This window comes from Felis catus, chromosome B1 (assembly GCF_018350175.1).
Source record: "Felis catus isolate Fca126 chromosome B1, F.catus_Fca126_mat1.0, whole genome shotgun sequence".
NCBI lineage: Eukaryota > Metazoa > Chordata > Mammalia > Carnivora > Felidae > Felis > Felis catus.
In genome coordinates, this window is record NC_058371.1 from 160,280,475 (window position 1) to 160,304,746 (window position 24,272).

General features: G+C 36.7%; 1 protein-coding gene across 12 annotated transcripts in view; it reads right to left on the reverse strand.

Annotated features, from left to right (window-relative positions):
- Window positions 1-13,318: 13,318 nt before the first annotated feature.
- Window positions 13,319-24,272, reverse strand: part of EXOC1 (exocyst complex component 1) — a 62,354-nt gene continuing 51,400 nt past the window's right edge. For 11 of the 12 annotated variants that reach the window (XM_011281877.4, XM_006931112.5, XM_019829482.3 and 8 more), the window contains 4 exons: window positions 21,262-21,445; window positions 19,234-19,433; window positions 16,679-16,873; window positions 13,319-14,832 (listed from right to left, as the gene is read on the reverse strand). In XM_011281877.4, coding sequence (XP_011280179.1) covers window positions 14,680-14,832; window positions 16,679-16,873; window positions 19,234-19,433; window positions 21,262-21,445 — 732 coding nt within the window. In that variant the 3' untranslated portion in view covers window positions 13,319-14,679. Of the gene's footprint in view, window positions 14,833-15,580; window positions 16,176-16,678; window positions 16,874-19,233; window positions 19,434-21,261; window positions 21,446-24,272 lie in introns of those variants that run through there. The other variant, XM_045056355.1, reaches the window with a different exon arrangement.

The window sequence follows — 24,272 nt, forward strand, 5'->3', positions numbered from 1 at the left end:
GGAGTAGAATTTAGTGATTCATCACTTACATATAGCATCCAGTACTCTTCCCAACAAGTGCCCTCCTTAATGTCCATCACGCATTTAGCCCATCCCCCCACCCAACACCCCTCCAGCAACCCTCAGTTTCTTCTCTGTATTTAAGAATCTCTATGGTTTCCCTCCCTCTCTGTTTTTATCTTATTTTTCCTTCCCTTACCCTATGTTCATGTTTTGTTTCTTAAATTCCACATATGAATGTAGTCATATGATATTTGTCTTTCTCAGACTGACTTATTTTGCTTAGCGTAATACACTCTAGTTTCATCCACGTTGTTGCAAATGGCAAGATTTCTTTCTGATTGCCGAGTAATATTCCATTGTGTATGTGTATGTACACATACACATACACATATATGTACCACATCTTCTTTATCTATTCATCAGTTGCTAGACATTTGGGCTGCTTCCATAATTTGATCATTGTTGATAATGCTACTATAAACATTTGGGAGCATGTGCCCCTTTGAATAAGCATTTTTATATCATCTGGATAAATACCTAGTAGAGCATTTGCTGGGTCATAGGGTAGCTCTATTTTTAATTTTTTGAGGAAACTCCATACTGTTCTCCAGAGTAGCTGTGCGAGTTTACATTCCCACCAACACTGCAAAAGGGTTCCCCTTTCTCCACATCCTTGCCAACATTTGTTATTTCCTGAGTTGTTAGTATTAGCCATTCTGACAGGTGTGAGGTGGTATCTCAGTGTGGTCTTGATTTGTATTTCCCTGACGATGAGTGATGTTGAGCATCTTTTCATGTGTCTGTTAGCCATCTGGATGTCTTCTTTGGAAAAGGGGCACATGACTTTAAAACTAATGTACTAGTTCATTTGTGCAAAAACAGTAACTTGATACTTCACTTGAGTAGTAAAATCAAGTTTACAAAACCTTTCATGAAATGAAACACTGGTCCTCTAATTTACAATAGGGTGTCTGCTACCACATCTACCCTTCTGATTTTAAAAAATATTTTTTTTAATATTTATTTATTTTTTAAAGAGAGAGAGAGAGAGAGAAAGCACGAATGGTGGGGAGGAGCTGAGAAAGAGGGAGACAGAGGATCTGAAGTGGGCCCTGCTGACAGCACAGAGCCCCATGTGTGGCCTGAAATCACGAACTGTGAGATCCTGACCTGAGCCGAAGTCTGAAGTTGGACTGAGCCACCCAGATGCCCCTCCCCTTCTAATTTTAATTGCAAATGAATGGAGCCAGACTACTGATGACTGAATACGTTTTTCTCTGCATACAGTGTGTCTAGAAAACAAATCACTATTCAGTTATAGATTTCATACTTGGAAAGGCAATGGAAATTCTAAAATATAAATTGTGAATAACAAGGTTACTGTGCCTGGGGAAGTTCTGAGGTAGTATTTAATAATCAAATACATTACTGAATATCATTCAGAATAGGTACGCTTTTTTTTTTTTTAAATGTAATGTAACAAGAGGAAACTTCTGGTACAGAGCAGGCATGTAATAGCAATGGTTATCATTGATTGAGTACAGTGCTGGGTACTGTGCTAAGTAAGTACTTTCTGCATATTATTTCATTTAATTCTCACCATAAAATTATAAAGTGGGCATCATTGTTTTTATAGAAGAGGGAACAAAGCTTAGAGAGACACCCAACTAGTAACAGCTTCTTAGGGCTGGGACTTAAACCTAGGGCTGTCTGATTGCAAAGCTCGTGCTCTTAACTGTTATGCATTTTATTTTGATAAATAGATGCATTTATGAATGAAGGAATGAGTAAGGGTTATATTATAGGTAGGAAGAAAAAGGGAATTACCTGCAAGTCATAAAATAGCTGTGGCTTAAATAATAAAGACATTGGGTCATCTCACATAACAAGAAGGCTGGGCAGGTTCGGAGTTAAGTAGACTCTTGCTTTTTGTGCTCTGTCATCTCAGTGCATCCGCCATGCCTTTTCATAACTGCAGCTCTAACGATCTCCTCATATCATGATACACGAAGACAGAAGAAGAGGTAAGGGCAAAAGATCCTGTATATAACCTTATTAAGATCCTTATATAAATCTGATAAACTTCTCATCAAGGTGGAAAATCTTTTCTAGGGCTTCTTAGCAGATTTTCTCTTATATCTCAGCGACAGAAACTGGGTCACACGGATGCATAACCTCTAAACCAAACATAGGCAAAGGAGAATAGGATTGTCATGGCTGCCTTGGACCAGGTCAACCCTGGCTGCCCATTATAATCACCCAGGAAATTTGTAAGAAACCTGGGCCCCACCTTCAGAAATTCTTATTTATTTGTCTGAGGTGAGATGCAGATATCAGTTTTAAACATTTCCCCAGGGATTTTATTTTTTTATTATTTTTTTTAATATGAAATTTATTGACAAATTGGTTTCCGTACAACACCCAGTGCTCATCCCAAAAGGTGCCCTCCTCAATACCCATCCCCCACCCTCTCCTCCCTCCCACCCCCCATCAACCCTCAGTTTGTTCTCAGTTTTTAAGAGTCTCTTATGCTTTGGCTCTCTCCCACTCTAACCTGTTTTTTTTTTCCTTCCCCTCCCCAATGGGTTCCTGTTAATTTCTCAGGGTCCACATAACAGTGAAACCATATGGTATCTGTCTTTCTCTGTATGACTTATTTCACTTAGCATCACACTCTCCAGTTCCATCCACGTTGCTACAAAAGGCCATATTTCATTTTTTCTCATTGCCACGTAGTACTCCATTGTGTATATAAACCACAATTTCTTTATCCATTCATCAGTTGATGGACATTTAGGCTCTTTCCATAATTTGGCTATTGTTGAGAGTGCTGCTATGAACATTGGGGTACAAGTGGCCCTATGCATCAGTACTCCTGTATCCCTTGGATAAATTCCTAGCAGTGCTATTGCTGGGTCATAGGGTAGGTCTATTTTTAATTTTCTGAGGAACCTCCACACTGCTTTCCAGAGCGGCTGCACCAATTTGCATTCCCACCAACTGTGCAAGAGGGTTCCCGTTTCTCCACATCCTCTCCAGCATCTATAGTCTCCTGATTTGTTCATTTTGGCCACTCTGACTGGCGTGAGGTGATACCTGAGTGTGGTTTTGATTTGTATTTCCCTGATAAGGAGCGACGCTGAACATCTTTTCATGTGCCTGTTGGCCATCCGGATGTCTTCTTTAGAGAAGTGTCTATTCATGTTTTCTGCCCATTTCTTCACTGGGTTATTTGTTTTTCGGGTGTGGAGTTTGGTGAGCTCTTTATAGATTTTGGATACTAGCCCTTTGTCCGATATGTCATTTGCGAATATCTTTTCCCATTCCGTTGGTTGCCTTTTAGTTTTGTTGGTTGTTTCCTTTGCTGTGCAGAAGCTTTTTCTCTTCATAAGGTCCCAGTAATTCACTTTTGCTTTTAATTCCCTTGCCTTTGGGGATGTGTCGAGTAAGAGATTGCTACGGCTGAGGTCAGAGAGGTCTTTTCCTGCTTTCTCCTCTAAGGTTTTGATGGTTTCCTGTCTCACATTTAGGTCCTTTATCCATTTTGAGTTTATTTTTGTGAATGGTGTGAGAAAGTGGTCTAGTTTCAACCTTCTGCATGTTGCTGTCCAGTTCTCCCAGCACCATTTGTTAAAGAGGCTGTCTTTTTTCCATTGGATGTTCTTTCCTGCTTTGTCAAAGATGAGTTGGCCATACGTTTGTGGGTCTAGTTCTGGGGTTTCTATTCTATTCCACTGGTCTATGTGTCTGTTTTTGTGCCATCCCCAGGGATTTTAATATGCAGCAGGTTGAGATCAAATGGTTTATCCCAATCTTGATTTTTTTGCCTTTGTTTGGCCATGTTCCTAACCTATAAAAAGTAGAGTTCTGTTAGCAAGAAAGAGTAGGAAGACCCCACAACCCACAGTGGCTATCTGAGGAATTTACGGAAGTCTAGACTCTACAGAAGATACCGTTCAACCATAGACCCCAAATGGTGTCACTTAGGCCAAGTCAGCAAACCAAGACCTAATAATACCTAACCCAACTGCAGTTTCAACCCTCCAGCAATGTAACCTTTAACCAGTCAGTCAGGAATTTTTTGGTCAGCACTAATCTGACCCATGGGTCTTCTTCAGTTCCCAAAGGGAGATGAGGTAATCCACCTACTAAAACTCTGTTGTTCCCTGAATGAAGGTGACCTCACCTGAAATGATCCTTTTTCTTCTGTTTGTGATCTTCTTGTTCTGCCTTTAAAAACCTTTCCCTTTCTGTAGCCCTTTGGAGCTTCCCCCTACTCTCTAGATAGGATGCTGCCTGATTCATGAATCACTTAATAAAGCCAATTACATCTTCAAGTTTACTTGGTTTCGTTTAGTTTTTCTAACAGGTTCTCCATGCATTCAATTCATTTCAGCAAGCATTTGCTGGATTTGTACTACTATGTTTGCAAGACCCTGTGTGTATAAAGTAAAAACTGAGCAGAGCACAATTTTTCTTTATCCGGTGGGTCAATTTCCTTATAATAGTTCCTTCACTCAGTACCTAGAATGAGTATCAGTCTTCAACATCTAGTTAGTGAGCACTTAAGACAAGGCAGCATATTAGGTGTTGGGCTCAATCAGTGAACAAAGCAGGGAGAGCCTCTGCTCTAATGGCACCTACATTTGAGAATATGGTTGTGCTCTACATAACGAAGGAAATAGTAAAGAACTATGAGTGACTGCTTCCTTCTTCCACCAATTAACAATTCAAGCTTTACCTGTTTACTTTTTAAAGTATTTATTTGGGGCGCCTGGGTGGCGCAGTTGGTAAGCGCCTGACTTCAGCCAGGTCACGATCTCGCGGTCCGGGAGTTCGAGCCCCGCGTCGGGCTCTGGGCTGATGGCTCAGAGCCTGGAGCCTGTTTCCGATTCTGTGTCTCCGTCTCTCTCTGCCCCTCCCCCGTTCATGCTCTGTCTCTCTCTGTCCCAAAAATAAATAAACGTTGAAAAAAAAATTAAAAAAAAAAATAAAGTATTTATTAAGTGCTTAAATGTGGTAGACGGATACCTGTGAACAAAATGGTCTTGATCCTAATCATAAAGCTTGTGGTCTAAGCAGGGGAGATAATACCAAGAAGTAAAAAGACAAATATATTTCAAATTATAGTAAGTGCCAGGAAGAAAAGAATAGGCTGTTCTAAAAGAATTACAGGGCAATGTCACTTAAGTTAAAGAAGATCAGGAAAGGCTGTTTAAAATTAAATGGAGACAAGAATAAAATGCAGATTAGGGCATATCCCTTCAATTCCTTACTTTCTTCTCCACTATCCTTTCCTTTAGCCAACTAGACAAATATTTAACTTCTAGAATAACCCACCATCTTGCATAACCAAGTTAATTGAAATGCTGATCTCAGAGAAGCTGCTTTCTTAAGATCGTTTGAGCAATTTGCTCATAGATTGATGGTTGCTTTGTCTTGCTTGCTATATTCTCCATTGCCTCTTAGTACCTGCCTTCCCCATCTTTTTCATACTTTCATACTCCCTCTTTCCATCTACCCCACTGCCTTTTGACTGCTCCCCCATCCTCTTGAAAATAAGAATTAGTCCTAAATGCACTCAGTATCATATGCACTTAGGAATTTAGATGCATGAGTATTATAGCACAGTGCCACCAAATTTAGCAACCTGAGAACTCTTTTAAAACCACAGCATTAATATCAGCTGTCTCCCAAGGAAGAAAAACACAATTAGTCCTGATTTGTTCAGAAGTATACATAATATAACTCTACATTATAAAGCCTGGTATTTCAAACTGTGGCCTAGAGACCAGCAGCATTGATGTTACTTGGGATCTTGCTAGACGTGCAGAATCTTGGACCAGACAAAACCTGTTGAATCACAATCTGTATTTCAGTAAGATCCCCATTTGTTTCATATGTTCATTCAAGCTTGAAAATCTCGGATGCAGAAGATTCCAAAGCAGGTAACTACGAGGATTCATAATCCTAGTTCTTTGACATCTTTCTGTTACATATTCAAGCTGGTATAGCCATTTTTACTTTCTCAGTACTTTTTAACCTACAGTTATTCTTTAAGTTATTATTTTCAGCATTTTGTTTAGAAGTTCACTGTTTATTTCTGCCTATCCCCTCTAGCAAACAATAGTATAGATCTTTAAGGCCCAGAAAATTATGGTTGATGGGAGTCATTCATTGCTTTTTCCTGCTAGTGGAGATATTAGACAGTGTTGGTCCTTAGATGTGATGTATATTCTATCTGGATCATTCCTGTTATCCATAGAGAAAAGCAAAGTCACCACTTTGAGAGGGAATTTAGTGTGTGGAGTAGCAACTCTGTTAATACTTAGCTTGGACCTTGATCAAGTCATGGGATTTCCTTTGGCTGCATATTGTTACCTATAAATGTTCAGGTTTTAATGTGTACCAATAAAGACATACATACATACAAATTTGACTTAAAGTTTTTCAGTTAAATGTTGAACTGATATAAAATAAGATTTATAAGGTATATGTAAGGGATAAGGAATCATGATAAAATAAAATCCATGTACCCACTGCCCAGTTGGAGAACATTATAATTTATGCCCTTAAAATCCTATGTGTACCTGCCAGATACCAACACTTCCCTTCCTTCTTCTTAGTCACCTCTCCAGAATTTTGCCATTGTTGCCTTGCTTTTCCCCAGCTTTACCATATTTGTAACTCTAAACAACATATTGTTTTATTTGGAGGGCTTTGAAATTTTATATTAATAGAATCATATTGCATGCATTCTTCTGTGATTGACTTTTCTCATCTGATATTATTTTCCTGACACTTGTCTACACTGTTGTGAGCATCTAAAATTCACTCATTTTCACTACTATACAGGTATTCTACTGAATGAGTATACCTTAATTCTACTGTTGATGGACATTTGGGTTTTTGCAGGTTTTTTTCTGTATTACAAACAGTATTGATAGGGTCTTTGCTAAGACTGCTAATGCCTAAGTACATGAGTCTCTTTATGGCAGTGATTCTCAGTACTCACTGAGTACCAGAATCACTGGGGTGCTTTTAAAAGATGTAGGTGCCTGGGCTCCACTTTGGCCCAGTTGAAATGTAACTTCTGAAGGGGAGAGCCCAGGCATCTGTATTTTATAAGCACACCATAGTAGTTAGGGGAAAGATCTGCTGTGGAACATGGGCTTAGGAGTGGCTTAATTGAGAGTCATAAGTTACACTCATCTTTAACTTTACTAGATAGTGTCAAGTTGTGTAAGTGATTGTACCCAACTTATGATTCTTTCAGAAACATTTGTTGTTCTGGTGGTCTCAATCCTTTTAAATTTAATTTACATTTCCATGACAAATAAAGGCAAATGCTTCATATGCTTATTGGCCATTCCCTTTCCTTCTGTGAAATGCCTTGTACAAGTTTATCTTTTGTCCGTTTTGTCTATTGCTTTGTCTTTTTTTTTTTTTTAATGGATTTGTGGTTTTTTGTTTTTTTACTTTTGGCTGTTGTTAAACATGTTGTAGTTATTGTCTCTATTTGTGGTTTGTTGTTTCACTTTCATCAAAAGTTGAATGTAAGTTCCTAAATTTAATGAAGTCAAAATTATTACTTTTTTTCCTTTATGATTTGCCATTTGCTTATTTAACAAAACCTTCATCCTGAGGTAAAACAGATATTCTCTTATGCTGTCTTCTAAAAATTCTATGTTTTTGCCTACCACATTTAGGAATTAAATCCATGTGAAATTCATTTTGTACATGGTGTGAGGTAAGGGCTAAATTCCTACATTTTCTCTTATGGATAACCTGTCCCAGCACCATTTACTCCAAATTTATCCTTTCCCCGCTGATTTTCCATGGCACATGTGTGGTAAAGTAAGGGTCCATATTTATGTGGGTCTGTTCCTGGACTCTCAAGTTTTGTTCCACTGGTCAATTTATTTTTGCACCAATAACAATCCTGCTTTAATTATAATTATTGGTATGGAAACTCTACTTCACTCTTCAGGAACATCTTGGCCATTAGCTTTTCTTTTGCCATAAATTTTATATAAATTTTTCTTTCATTTTATAAACAGCTTGTCAGTTCCCATAGAAATAAAACCAAACTGAAAGAATTGTGAGGTTGACTGGAATTGCATTGAATTTTTCATCTCCAAGTATTTTAAGATTTTCCTATCTTTCTGTTACTGATTTTTAGTTTAATTTCACTGTGTTCTGAGAGTGGGCACTATATAATTTCTAGTTTTAAAAATTTATCAAGGTGCACTTTATGGTCCGGAAGGTGGTCTATCTTGGTGAATGTTTCATAAGACCTTGAGAAGAATGTGTATTCTGCTACTGCTGAAGCAGTCTAAAGATGTCCATTATGTCCAACTGATTGATGATGTTGTTGAGTTCAGTTATGTCCTTGCTGATTTTCTTCTGCCTGTTGGATCTGTCCATTTCTTGTTTGTTTTTTGTTTTAATTTGAGAGAGAGGAAGAGTGTAAGTGGGGGAGAAGGAAAGAGAATCTTAAGCAGGCTCTATGCTGTGTGGAGCCTGGTGTGGGACCTGATCCTATAACCACGAGATCATGACCTAAGCTGAAATCAAGAGTCAGACACTCAACTGACTGAACCACCCATGTGTCCCAATCTGTCCATTTTTTAAGGAGGTGGGTTTATTTTTCTATTTTATTTTTTTAGAGGTGGATTTAGGCCTCCAACTATAATGGTTGATTCATCTATTTCTCCTGGCAGTTCCATCAGTTTTTGCCTCATGAATTTTAATGGTCCGTTGTTAGCTGTACACATGTTAAGGATTTTTGTGCCTTGTTGGAGAATTGACTTGTCATTATATAATTCCCTTCATTATCCCTGATAACTTTCCTTACTCTGCAGTCCGCTGTCCGAAATTAATATATTTACTCCTGCTTTGATTAATGTTAGCATGATATATCTTCATCCACTTTTATTTTTTAAGATTTTATTTTAAAGTAATCTATACACCCAACGTGGGGCTTGAACTCACAACCCCAAGACCAAGAGTCACATGATCCACCAACTGAGGCAGACAGGCATCCTTTTCATCCACTTACTTTTAATCTATATGTGTCTTTATATTTAAAGTGGGTTTATTACAGCCAACACAGATAGGCATACCTTGGAGATAATTGCAGGTTTTTTTGAGGTCACTGCAATAAAACAAATATCACAATAAAATGTGTCAAATGAAATTTTTGGTTTCCCAGTGCATATAAAAGTTATGTTTACACCCCTCCGTAGTTTATTAAGTATGCAATAATATTATGTCTAAAAAAAATAATGGATATACCTTAATTAAAGAATACTTTATTACTAAAAAATGCTAACCATTATCTAAGCCAACAGCAAGTTGTAATCACTGATTACAGATCACTGTAAGAAATATTACAATAATGAAAAGGTTTGAGGGGTGCCTGGGTTGCTCAGTTGGTTGAGCAACTGGCTCTTGGTTTCAGCTCAGGTCATGATCTCACGGTTTGTGGGATTGAGCCCTGCGTTGGGCTCTGTGCTAACAGTGCTGAGCCTGTTTGGGATTCTCTCTCTCTCTCTCTCTCTCTCTCTCTTTCTCTGTCCCTCACCTGCTAGTGCTCTCAGTCTCTCAAATTAAAATAAATAAATAAATAAATAAATTTAAAAAAAGAAAAAGAAAATGTTTGAAATACTGCAAGGATTACCAAGATGTGCACAGAAACATGGAGTGAGCAAACGCTGTTGGAACAATGCACAATAAAGCAAGAAGCAATAAAACAAGGTAGGCCTGTAGTTGGGTCTTATTTTTTTTTTTGTTTTTTTTTTTTTTAACGTTTATTTATTTTTGAGACAGGGAGAGACAGAGCATGAACGGGGGAGGGTCAGAGAGAGAGAGAGACACAGAATCTGAAACAGGCTCCAGGCTCTGAGCTGGCAGCACAGAGCCCGACGCAGGGCTCGAACTCACGGACCGCGAGATCATGACCTGAGCCGAAGTCGGACGCTTAACCCACTGAGCCACCCAGGCGCCCCTAAATTTTTTTAATGCTTATTTATTTTTGAGAGAGAGAAAAAGAGACAGAGCATGAGTGGGGGAGGGGCAGAGAGAGAGGGAAACACAGAATCCAAAGCAGGCTCCAGGCTTCAAGCTGTCAGCACAGAGCCTGACGCGGGGCTCGAACTCACGGACCATGAAATCATGACCTGAGCAGAAGTTGGACGCTCAACTGACTGAGCCACCCAGGCGCCCCTGTTGGGTCTTATTTTTTGATCCACTCTGGCAATCTCTCTTTCAATTAGTGCATTTAAACCATTGACATTTAAAATAATTTTTAATATAGTTGAATAAGTAGCTACAATATTTGTTACTGTTTTCTAATTGTTGCACTTGTTCATTGTTTCTAGTTTTGTCTTTTTTTTTTTTTTTTTTTTGTCTTTTGTGGTTTTAACTGAGCATTTTGGATGATTCCATTTTCTCTCCTTTCTTAGGATATTAATTACACTTCTTTTTAAACTTTTCCAGGTGGTTGCCCTCGAGTTCGCAATATATATTTACAACTAATCCAAATCTTTCAAATCACCCTATACCACTTCAGGGATAGGAAGAGTACTTTATAAAAACAAAATAATCCTAATTCCTCTCATTCTTTGTATCATTGCTATCATTCATTTCACTTATACATAAACATACATAAGCATACACACACACACACATATATCTATACACACACACACACACACACACAAATAATTGAATACATTGTTGCTATTATTATTTGGAACAAACTCTTAGATCAATTAAGAACAAGAAAAATAAAAGTTTTTATTTTACATTCACTTATTCCTCCTCTGGTGCTCTCCGTTTATGTAGATCTGAGTTTCTGACCTCTATCATTTTCCTTCTAAAGAAGTTCTTTTAATATTTGTTGCAAGGCAAGTGTACTAGCAACAAATTCCCTCAATTTTTGCTCATTTGAGGAAGTCTTTCTCTCTCCTTCACTATCCTTGAAGGATAATTTCCCAGGATATAGAATTCTAGGTTGGTGGGTTTTTTCTCTCAATACTTCAAATATCTCACTCCACTCTCTTCTTGCTCACTTGGTTTCTGAGAAGTCAAACGTAATTCTTATCCTTGTTCTCCAAGAAGTGAGGTCTTTGTTTTCCTCTTCTTCTTTCAGGATTTTTTTTTTTTTAATCTTTGATTTTCTATGGCTTGATAATGATATGTGTAGGTGTAGCTTTTTGGGCATTCATCCTGCTCTTGTTTTCTGGAACAGCTTCCTGGATCAGTGGACAAGTTTGGTGTTGGACACTAACTCAGGGAACTTCTCAATCATTATTGTTTCAAATATTTCTTCTCTTCCTTTCTGTGAGGAATGAGTTTAGGAAGTCCCTGAGCTTGCACCAATGGGTTAACAAGGCTTAGGATGAAAGCATCCAAGATTAGGTAAACAGGGCCAAAGTGCCCCCAGCATAGTACAAAAGTAGAAAGCTACTTCCATAGGTTGGATGTCTAGGATAGGTAAATAGGTAAACAGGACTATAAACCCCTGGGAGCAGGGTGAAATTGCCCAGAGTGGAGCTAATTAGCAAAAGAAAGGTGCCTTGTTGACCCTGAGGCAGCATGTTCCATATGTCTTATCCCCTAGGCAAGTTAAGATAAATATGTGAGGCCCCTCGTGCCTGCTGTAAACAGTCATCTGCTCAGTGCAGGGATTTTGTTTTCTTTTGACCCAAACTCCTAACACTGGATATCTTCAAAACTCCCTTTCTCTCACATACGATTTAATGTTCACTGTTTCACTGTCTCTTTCTGCATGTCCATCACATTTGTAAGCCTTCTGATCCTAATAAAAACGGAGCAATGACCCTTACTCTTGTCTCCCCCTGGATATTAGCCTCTCTCGCATTTAATTCTGCGTCTGTTCTCTTCCTGGACAAGAGAGAACTCCAGACTTGAAGTCTGAGACACCTTTCTCTCTTCTTCTGGTATTCCCATTACATGTGCATTATACCTTTTGTAATTGTCCCAGTCTTTGGATATTCTAGGTTTTTGTTGTTTTTTCCCCCTTCTAGTCTCTATTCTCTTTATGTTTGGCTTTGGAAGTTTCTACTGAGACATCCTCAAGCTCAGAGATTCCTTAGCTGTGTCCAGTCCACTAATACGCTCATCAAGGGCATTCTTCATTTCTGTTACAGTGTTTTGATCATTAGGATTTCCTGTTTTTTTTTTGGAATTTCCATCGCTGCATATGTTGCCCATCTATTCTGGCATGCTCTCTATCTTACCCATTAGAGCACTTAGAATCTTAATTATAGTTGTTTCAAATTGCTGGTCTGATAATTCCAACAACCCTGTCGTATCTGAGTCTTGCTCTGATGTTTGCTCTATGTCTTCAAACTGTTGTTGTTGTTGTTGTTGTTGTTTTGCCTTGAATGTGTCTTGTAATTTTTTCCTTCATAGCCAGATGTGATGTACTGGGTAAAAGGAACTGCTGTAAACAGGCCATTAGTAATGTGGTGGTGAGGTGCTGGCGGTGGGGAGGGGGGGACTGCTCTATAGTCCTATGAATAGGTCTCAGTCTTTCAGTGAGCCTGTACAACCAGACTATGAACTTTACCTGCGCTTTTCAGTCCTCCTTCCCACTTTATGTGGGAAAGGATGACTAGAGTGGACTGAAGATGGGTATTTCCCTTCCTCCATGTACAAGGCTAAGCCAGCTGGAGTTGGATATTTCCTTTTCCCAGGTCCTCCCTGCCAGAAGCACAGGGGGATTTTTCTCTGATATTCACTGTGAGAACCTAGCAGAACTATGGGATGTAAAACTCACAAATATCTGAGGGACTCCCAAGGACTGGATGCCTGGAATTTTTATTTCTCAGACTTAACCCACACTCAGTCTCAAGCAAATTGTTAAGTACAGTTCAGTTTTCCCTACCTGGGCACTGGTTCCTGTGGGTTTCAGCTTGTGGGTTTCTGCTCCAGTAAGTTCTACTGTTGGCTCTCTCTAATTGTAGTAGCGGTTTTCCTTGTGACCTCACTTCTCTTACAGATCTAAGAAGAGTTGATTTTTCAGTTTGTTCAGCTTTTCATTTGTTAGACTGGAGAGGCGACTTTCAAGCTTGTTAGGCACAGGGCTAGAATATTGGAAATCTGTCCTGAATCCTTACATTTGAGGATAACTGCCATTTCTACTATGTTATGTGTTCTTACACGGACACATAAAATATTCCTCCACTTACGTAGGCCTTCTTTAATATCTTTCAATAGTTTTATAATTTTCTTCATAAAGGTCTTATACATCTTGTGCTGCTATAATAAAATACCATAGACTGAGTGGGTTAACTAACAGAATTTTATTTTCTCAGTTTTGGAGGCTGGAAGTCCAAGATCAGGGTGCTGGCATGGTTGGGTTCTTGTGAGCTCTCTTTCCAGCCTGCAGATGGCTGCCTTCCTGCTGTGTCCTCACATGGCAAAGAGCCCTGGTGGCTTCTTACAAGGGTACGATTTCTACTGGATCAGGGCGCTATACTTATGACTCCATTTAACCTTAATCTCTCTCCTTAAAGTCTTATTTCTAATGCAGTCACATTGGGGCCGGGCGGGGGGGGGGGGGGGGGGATGCTGGTTAGGGGTTCCACATTGGAATTCTGAGAAGATACATTTCAGTTAATAGTACAATGGTTTGTTAGATTTAGTCCTAAACACTAAATATTTTTGATGCTATTATAAATGGTTTTATTTTTCTTATTATACTCTTAAGTGTTCTATGGTAAATGAACATGTAATTTTTGTTTACTGATTTTATAAGAATTTGCTTTTATAAAAAAATAGCAAATAACAGATCTAAGAATGATATTACCAAATTTTAACTTTTCTGAAAAATTTTTTTTTTGAAAATGTCTTTATTTCAGATTCATTGCTACACAGAGTCACATAATCCTCAAAATCTAAGTCTACAACTGATCATCACAAGATCCCTGTCCATATACACATTAGTTAGACAGAGGGAAAAATTCTGTACAATATTTTAGTAGTTACATGATTTGAAAGCAATAGTGAATTGGTGAAAACTGAAGAACTTTCAATGCATTACACACAGGATAACTATCCTCAAATACAAGAAACTAGGCAATAAAAGAAAACTTTCTGTTCAGTTACAGAAGAATGCTAAAGGCATTTTATGATGAGAGAAATGCTTTAAGTTAGTACACAACCTACTGGGTAAATAAAACTGCTACATAAATTGGTACTTTTGTTCTTGAATATTTGTAGGATGGTATTACCCATTTACCTGACATTTAATAATACATAAAGTTCAAGTCTGGGTTCTCAAGACAGTTACTTGATAATTTTGAATAGTATCTGGTGTACCCAGTGTTTTTTTCATTTATCTTTCACTTTCTGGGACACTCAATTTGCTGTTTTTCCTTTCACATGCTCCTGTTAGCACATATGGCCAAGCGACCACCTGTAACAGGGAAGTCTCATGTTATTGTCATGTTATTGATTAGTTACACAGGTAAGGGAAGTTGCATATACCCACTCCTCCTATCCGGTCTGTTGACTTAAAGCAGCAGGGGCAACCTAGCACCTAAATCTTTTCTTTCCATACACACACACACACACACACACACACACACACACACACACACACACACAAAATAGTAGACACTTCTTTCATCTATCTCTTCTGTTTTAGTGGGACTGTGCAATGCTGGAACAATAATCTAGAATGTCCTGAATGGTGAATTCCATCGTAACGCCAGATCCAGGATAACAGCGAGCTATCAAACCTTCAAAGTGCTTATACTGGCGTATAAATTCATCTTGCATAGAGTGCCACACCACCTATTATAAAAATGAAAATAAGTTACTAAATTATGAATGGAAACATATAATCAAGTTAAGTAGAAATAATGTCAAGACATATTCTAAGAATTTAGCAGTGTAATGGTTAAGAACATGCACCCTGGCTCCTTAGACTTAGAACATATGTGACCCTGATTATGTTGAATCACTACCCTGTGCTTCAAGCTCCTCATCTGGAAGCCAGGGTAGTAACAATCATACCTTCCTCATAAGTTTCTTGTGAGGATTAAATGAGTGCATGTATGTAAAGTGCTTAGAACATGTTTGACATAGCAAGCACTCATTACATTTTAGCCATTATTATATCTACTACAATATCCAATACCGATGTGTATTTACACAATTATATATGGAACTAAGACTAGTAATTAAATGGAATGCAACAGTTAATGCTTAAATTTCATTTCAGATGAAAGTTTAAAAAGTTCTTTAGCTAAAATTGATGATACAAAACATCGCTTGATGCTATGAAGGACACCAAGATGGATTATCTGCAATCCAAGGGTTTATGATTTAGCAGTGGGAATAACTATGTAGACACCTATCAAGGCAGAATCTGATTTTACATTGACATATTAGCTAATACTAACAGGTTACATTTATTTATTTATTTTCTCAATGTTTATTTTTTTTCTGAAAGAGAGAGTGAGTGTGAGCAGGGAAGGGACAGAGAGAGATGGAGTGAGAGAATCTCAAGCAGAATCCATGCTCAGCACAGAGCCCAAGGTAGGGCTCAATCTCATAACCACAAAATTACAACCTGAGCCGATATCAAGAGTTGGATTCTTCAACGACTGAGCCACCCAGGCATCCATAACAGGTTACATTTATTGATGCTTACTGTGTATCAGCACAGTACAAAGGCTTTATATATGTATCATCCTATTTACATCTCATGACTAGCTGGTGAGGGTGGGTGCTATGACCATCATCACTATCCAACAGATAGTATTCTTCCAGGATTTTTCCTCATAAACCCTAAACATCATAAATACTAAATTCCTGTCACCTTAAGTCTATTTGCTAAAGAGTATTACACTTTTGGCTTTACATCTTTTAGCTCATGGTATTTCTTCCACCTGGAATGTCACTCCTTTTGCTTTATCTGTACCTACCTGAATTTCAGAGGCTGACACAAATGCAATAACCCTCATGAAGCCTTTGATGATGTTGAGATCTGAATTATTCTCACTCACGTCTGGGTCTTTCAGTATGGTTTAAGAAAAATGGCTCAATTTGGGGTTTAAATCTGGCTCTACCATCCGTTAGCTATGAGATCTTGGTCATGCTACTCCACTTCCCTAAGCTTTTGATTTTCTCATCTGTAAAATGGCAATGACAATAATAGTAGTGTCCACTATATGAGGGAGGTATTATTTCCACTTTTCAAATAAGAAAATTGAGGCTCAGAGAGGTTAAGCAACTTGCCTGAAGTCATACAACTTAATCTGGAGCTGCATTTCTAACTCTGGCCCCCATGCTCAGCATCACTCCGCTGTACTATGCTCTATTACATTTAGTTACCTTCCTCAAATCTAAAAAACAAACAAACAAAAACCTCAAAAAAAACCCCACAGCCCTAAGCAAAACAACTAATGTCTCAAAACAATAAAGCAGAAATGTAAGATAAACAGGAATAGCCATATAAACTTATATTATCAATGTTGTTCCTTTCTTCCTCACAACTCATTAATCTGGCCTATAATTTATGGAACTTTCCTCCTGCACTAAAATAGAAAATCTGTAGCCTTTCTAGATGACTCCTGGAGAAAAGCAATATATGTAAAGATGTGCAATCTAGGATGGTTAAAGGAACTAAGCATACCTGAAGTAAGTTCTCCTCTTCGCATAAATGTTTATCAACCTTTTTGTAGAGGTTATCTAGACCTTTTTTCACTTCCTTTCCAGGATACTCTTTAATGACTTTACGAAGTTCTTGTTTGTTAAATGCAAGTTGATAGCTTACTTCCTCCTCTCTTATACCCTGTGCCACACGAGCTTCAACACCTTCAAAGAAATGCTTCAAGGAAATGAAAAGAAATAATGGTAAGCACTGCTTTTATTACCACTTAAATTAAAAAAAAAAACCCTCATTATAAAATAGTATTTATTCACTGTATTAAACTCAGAAAATATATTAAAAATGTATCACACTACTCAGAGATAACCACTGTTAACATTTTAGATTTCCTTCTAGTCTTTTCTTGTAAATATATAAATTAGGTTATATTATATGCTGTATTTCCCATTTAATATTTTGTTTTCTCCAAACTATAAATTTTAACAGCTGCATAATATTCTATCTAATGGCTGAACTACAATTTATTCATTGCTCCTGTATTGAATATTTAACATTTTTCACTTTTTCAGAGTTGGCAAAATCTACTCCGATTAAAAGAAATTTATTGTACACACAGTGGTCATAAATATTTTTCATACAAAAGTATTTACCCACAATACTGATTACTTTCCAGTACAAATTTCAAGGTCTATGATTCCTTAGTTGAGGAGCATCATTTTAAGTATTCTGAAGATTCTTCAAATACATAATTTGCTTCCAAGTTCAATCAATTTATATTTCTATCAATAGGACATGAAACTGCTACTTACCACATAATCATCAGAATTACCACAATTTAAAGAAATTACATTTTGATGAGTGAAAAGGTTTATTTGTTGTTTTATTTCACGACTCTTTGGCTATAAATGAAATTAACCTGCTTTCATATTTTATAGTTTATTCAGAACCCTTGCCCATTTATACATTGGGATCTTAGTGCTTTCCTTATTGATTTTAAAAAGGAATTTTATATTAAATATACTGACTATTGTATTGTTACAAATATTCATTTCAGGTCGTCTTTGAAATATATTTGTTTTTTAAATATGCAGTTTTTATTGATTGACACGCCTTTATGTGAGTACTGTACAATATGATTTAATGCTGACAAGCCAAATCTCCTCTCGTTACTTTTCTCTAAAATTTTCTTGGCAAGTACTATTTGTTTTTCATTAAATTATTATGCTTTTGCTAATAACTTTTTTGATAAATTTATTCCTGGTGCTTTTAAAAATTTTGTTTCTACATAAACTTTTTGTTTTTTAAGTTCATCTGTTTATTTTGAGACAAGGAGAGAGAGAGATTGTGTGTGTGCATGTGCACATGCAAGCAGGGAAGCACCGGGGGTGGGGGGAGAGAAAATCTCAGGTAGCCCCTGTGCTGGCAGTGCAGAGCCCTATGTAGGGCTTGATCTCATAAACTGTGATATCATGACCTGAGCCAAAATCAAGAGTCACACACTGAACTGACTGAGCCACCCAGGCGCCCCTGTTTCTACATAACCTTTTAATTGGTTGTTATAACATACCAGAAATAAATTATTTTTTTATACACTTATTTCAAATCCTGCTACTTTATCATAGATCAGTAATTTCAACCTATTATATATAGGTAATTATAATCTTAACTTTCCTTTCCATATCTTTTATTTATGTTTCTGGTCTTATTGCATTGGCTACAGCTTCCGTAACAATGTTAAACATTAAAGGATCTAGCAATGATTCTGCTTTAAATTTTAATTCAAAGGGAATGGTTCTAGTGTTGCAGTTAAGTACCAAGTTGACTTTAGGTCTGAGAAAGACCTTTTACCCTAAAGAAATAATATCTGTCTGTTCTTAAGTTTTAGAAGGAATTGGTTGTGGATTTGATTAAATGTCTTTTAAGCATTTGTTGTTGACAACATATATATATTTTGGCTCTAATTTCAAGTTAAAAACTTATGAAAGAGCACTAATCACATTGTGTACAAAGTTATCTAGAAGGGTCCACTGAAGCTTCCACTATTGTAAAGTTCTCTAAAACCATCCATTCTTAACTGTAATAATCAAATATGCTCTGGAGAATGACTCACTTCAGAAAAGGAAGGGAAAGAAAAAGGCAATGAAAAAAGCAATTTTTGGTTTTCTTTTTATCTTGATAAAGTTTTCAAAATCTTCATTTGAACTAGGGTTAGAGATGAGCCATTTATGAGGAAAAAAGAGAACCTGGTACAATGGAAAAGCCTAATCTAGGGTTCATTCCCCCAGCTTTGCTACTTGCCAGTTATTATGACTTCAAGCAAGTTTATTTACTTTCAGTTTCTTCATTTGTAAAATGGGTTGATGCTACCTTAGCCCAGATAATTTTTCACAAGAATTAAAATAAGGTATAGAGCACCTAATAGTGTCTTAGCACACTGGAACCTTTGATAACTGAGTCACTCCTTCCTTATCCTTTTGCATCAATACATGAGCAAATTAGTATGAATGTGTTATTCATATCTAAATATATGATATACAGGTTCAAAATCAGGAAAATTCACTGAATGAAAATATACTTACATTTAGCTTTTCAAGAGGTTGTCCTAAAGAATAAATGACATAAGACTGAAGGTGATCTGTGTATTTTTGTTTGGCTTCTTTTTTTTCAGCTTCTAGACATGAGATTTTCAAACGAGACAGTGTTGCAAAAATATGGTGAAAGTTTTCCATCATAACTACATCCCTGGGGGTCTTCTGGCTTTCATTTGCTACTTTCTCCACTAAAATCAAAAAAAGAAAAAATATAATAACATTTTGATATGAATAGGACCATATTTAGCTATAAAAATATTTACATGATTTTTTTCATTTGTAAGTTTAAGAAGTAAGCACATTTCTGGACTTAATAAAATATACTAAAGGGTTTTCATATCCACTTAAATCTAATTAAAAAATCACTCTAAAACAGTCATATATATATATGTGTGTGTGTGTGTGTGTCTGTGTATATAAATGTGTATATATACACATTTGCATATATACAAATATTTCAAATACACTAAATCTGGATTCATATTTGCAATTTTCAGCCAAAGAAATTCTAAATTGCTCAAGTACTTAAAAATGTAGAAAGCAAATAAATAAACAAATACAATCACAAGTACCAGGGAAAATAAAGCTAATTAAAAAAAAAAAAAAAAAAAAAACTTTTGTGATAGCATGACCTTTTTAAGAATGGTCCAAAAACTTAGAAGTCATAAAGGGAAAGATAAATAAATCTGACATGAAATTTCAAAGCTCTTGCATGGTAAAACAAAACAAAACAAAACAAGACAAAACAAAAAAAAACCCAACCATAAACAAAACCAATTTATAGCCTATTAGGTCAACAAAGAATAAAAAGACTGATAATATCTACTAATATCCAGCATTAATGAGATGTGATGAAAACTCTCACCAACCGTTCAGAACACTAAACTGGTTTAACCTTTCTGTATGGCAATTTGGCAAAGGCCTTGAGATATATGCAAACCTTTTGACCTTGTAATTCCATTTCCAGTAATTTGCCCCAAGGAAATGACTGGACAAGAATACAAAAATATATGCAAAAAATTCGAAACAAACTAAATGCTTATTAATAGGAGATTTGATAAATAATAACACATGGAATACTATGTGGTCATGAAAATGATTATAGTAATAACATAAATTGACAACGAAAGGCACTAGAATTATGGAGTAGCAGGTTATATTAAAGAACACACACACACACACACACACACTCAACATACACATATATATGAAGGAGAAATATTAAACAGTTTGGAAGGATAAAAATTAAATGTTATCTCTGCCTGATGAGATTACAAATTATTTTCTTCTTGATTTTTAAAATTTGTTTTTTTTATTTTTGGGGGTGTGTAATGAGCATGTATTACTTTACAATCAGACAAAGAAAAGCTGCTGTGAATTTCAAAAGAAATCTCAACCATACAAACATCCAATCATGTAATTTATCCATCTTTCCCTTGACCTGATCCCACCGAAAATGTTATATGTAATTGGTAAGATGATTCCTCTTCCTGTCAATTGTCTCAGCTTTTAAAATTCCTGACTACATGCAATCAGATCATTTATCTGAAACTAAATGGCACATCCTACTGTTTCTGTAACTTAATTGTGGGATCTGATACTACAGGAAGACAGTGAATTATATAGTATTTTAGCATTAATCTACCTTATGGGACAGAAATGAAAACTGAGGCCTAAAGAAGTATATTGATTTGCTTAAGGTTACCCAGACATTTGCTAAGATGCAAATGTAAAATCTCATTTTTAATTTTTAAATTTTTTTAAAAGGTCATTTTTGGGGATTAAAAAAGGAATTTCAATTTTGCATAGTGATAAGCCCATATGAACCCTAAAATAGAAGTGGTTCCTGATGAATATGAATGGGTTTTATTTTTCAGGTTCAAGAAATAATTACTTTCAGAAAGTTAAAAAAGACTATAGAATATGGAAAATGAACGTATCTATCCTCCAACTTGAACTACCATAATAGTGAAAACAACCAACCAAAAAATTCTTTAGAACATAACAAAAGCTTACCATTAACAAATACTCCTCTGATAAGTTTGGTATATGCTTTATCTAGATCTCCACGACGCTCAGCATTTTTAAAGATTGATTCTGCGAGTCCAGCAAATTCTTCAAATTCAGCAACAAATGGAAGAATTCCTACTTTACTCTTTTTTGAGATCTTTACTTCTTCCATTTGCCTTATTTGATTACTCTAATGTTAGGCAGAAAGCAAGGGAGAAAAAGAGCCAGGCAGCTTAGAAACAACATATAGTCATAAGCAAATGTATACATCATAGTGGCAGGACATAATTTAGTACCTAGAACATTTTGGATGTTTACTAATTACAGATTAATACGATAGGGATCACCAAAAAAAACTATTTTCATAAATTAAAACCATAAGAGACTCTTAACTACAGAGAACAAACGGAGGGTTGATGGAGGTATGTGGGTCGGGGGATGGGCTAAATGGGTGATGGGTATTAAGGAGGACACTTGTTGTGATGAGCTCTGGGTGTTATATGTAAGTGGTGAATCACTGAATTCTACTCCTGAAACCAATTTTACTGTAAATGTACCCTAACTAGAACTTAAATAAAAACTTCAAATTTTAAAAAAGTACATATATTTTAAGAAAATAACATCAAGGAAAAAAAAATCCAAATTATTTAAAACAAGATACAATCAAACCTTGTGAACCTCAAGTATTTATTTGTTCAAAGAAAAACAAGCAATAAACAATTCTGTTATTCATGAAAGGTAAGTATAAGGCAACTGTTTATCTTGGGGCAGACTAGATAAAACAGAGCACACACAGGATTCCTCTAGGTTATTTCTAGTTGGTGGCCATGTGGCCAAGTTTGAGAACCATAGTCATTTCCAATTCTCATTAGCCTAAATTTTGTGTTTGGATAGAGCAGTTCTTTAATTTCTGGGTGTGAGAACAGAGAGGGAGAACAGACATTTCTACTACGGATTTACATACTATATAGTTTTCCATGTATCCATCAGTTACTTATTCTAAAATTATTTCAGCAAAGTGCTTGTGTGCGATGTTGACAAAGTAAAAGAGGGATATCTCATATAGACAAAACCTAGACATTTGGGTCAAAAAGATCCACAAATTCAATTACGGTTCTGTGTACTTCTCAGAGGATCTAGATATATTCACAGTAAGAATTACACTGCTAAATACTATAAGATCATTTTTACTTCTACCTAAAATTTCATAAATGATTTTGGGGGTATAACTTGAAAATCAAATGACATGCGGCTTAGAAAAGTAATTACTTCCAGGCTACAGATATTAGTATTAGAAAGTCCTGTGGAGCACTGTCACCCATTTGATATTATCTTTATTACTATGGCATACCCATTTTATTGCGCTTCACTTTTTTCCAACAGCATTTGCTAACTTCACGTCTCTGTGTCACATTTTGGTAACTGGCAATATTTCAAGCTTTTTTGATCATTATTATTATATTTGTAAGGATCTTCTGTGATGCATGATCTTTTGTTTGGCTTGCCACAAACCATGTCCGTATAAGCTGGCAGAGTTAATCAATAAATGTGTGTATTCTGACTACTCTACCAACCAGCCATTCCTCCATCTCCCTCCCTCTCCTAAGGCCTAGACACAATTTTATTTTCTGAGACACAATATTGACATGAGGCCATTTTATAGCCCTATAATGGCCTCTAAGTGTTCAAGGGAAAGGAATAATCCACACGTTTCTCACTTTAAATCAACAACTAAAAATGATTAAGCCTAGTGAGGAAGGCATATCAAAAGAGGACACGCTGAAAGGTAGGCCTTTTGCGTCAAATAGTCAAGTTGTGAATGCAAAGAAAAAGTTTTTGAAGGAAATGAAAAGTGTTACTCCAGTGAACACACAAATGGTAAGAAAGCAAATTAGCCTTATTGCTGATATGAAAAAAATCTGAGTGGTCAGGATAGAAGATCAAGCCAGCCACAACATCCTCTTAAACCAAAGCCTAATCCAGAGCAAGGACCTAACTCTTCTCAATTCTATGAAGGTTGAGAGAGGTGAGGAAGATGCAGAAGAAAAGTCTGAAGCTAGCAGAAGTTGGTTCATGAGGTTTAAGGAAAGAAGCCGTCTCCATAACATAAAGTGCAAGGTGAGGCAGCAAGTGCTGATGTAGAAGCTGCAAGTTACCCAGAAGGTCACGCTAAGATCATTAATCAAAGTGGCTACACTGAGCGACAGATTTTCAGTGTAGACACAACAGTCTTATTTTGGGAGAAGATGTCATTTAGGACTTTCATAGGTACAGAGACATCAATGTCTGGCTTCAAAGCCTTGGGACAGGCTCACTTGTTAGGGGCTAATGTTGGTGACTTTAAGTTGAAGCCAATGCCCATTTACCATTCCCCAAATCGTAGGGCCCTCGAGAATTATGCAAATTTATTCTGCTTCTGCTCCATAGAGTAAGCCTGGATGATAGCTCATCTGTTTACAACATGATTTATGGACTATTTTAAGCTCACTATTGAGACCTACTATTCAGAAAACAGATTCCTTACAAAATATGACTGCTCAATGACAACGCACCTGGTTACCCAAGAGCTCTGATGGAGATGCACAATGAGATTAATGGTGTTTACGTGTTTGCTGACACAACATCCATTCTGCAGCCCATGGATCAAGGAATCATTTCAACTTTCAAGTTTTATTATTTAAGAAAAATATTTTGGGAGCGCCTGGGTGGCTCAGTCGGTTAAGCAGCCGACTTCAGCTCAGGTCATGATCTTGCGGTCCGTGAGTTCGAGCCCCGTGTCGGGCTCTGTGCTGACAGCTTGGAGCCTGGAGCCTGTTTCGGATTCTGTGTCTCCCTCTCTCTGACCCTCCCCCGTTCATGCTCGGTCTCTCTCTGTCTCAAAAATAAATAAATGTTAAAAAAAAAATTAATAAAAAAAAAAGAAAAATATTTTTGATTTTGTATCTGATGAATCTGGGCAAAATAAATTAAAAACCTTCTGAAGAGGATTCACCATTCTAGATGCCAATAAGAACATT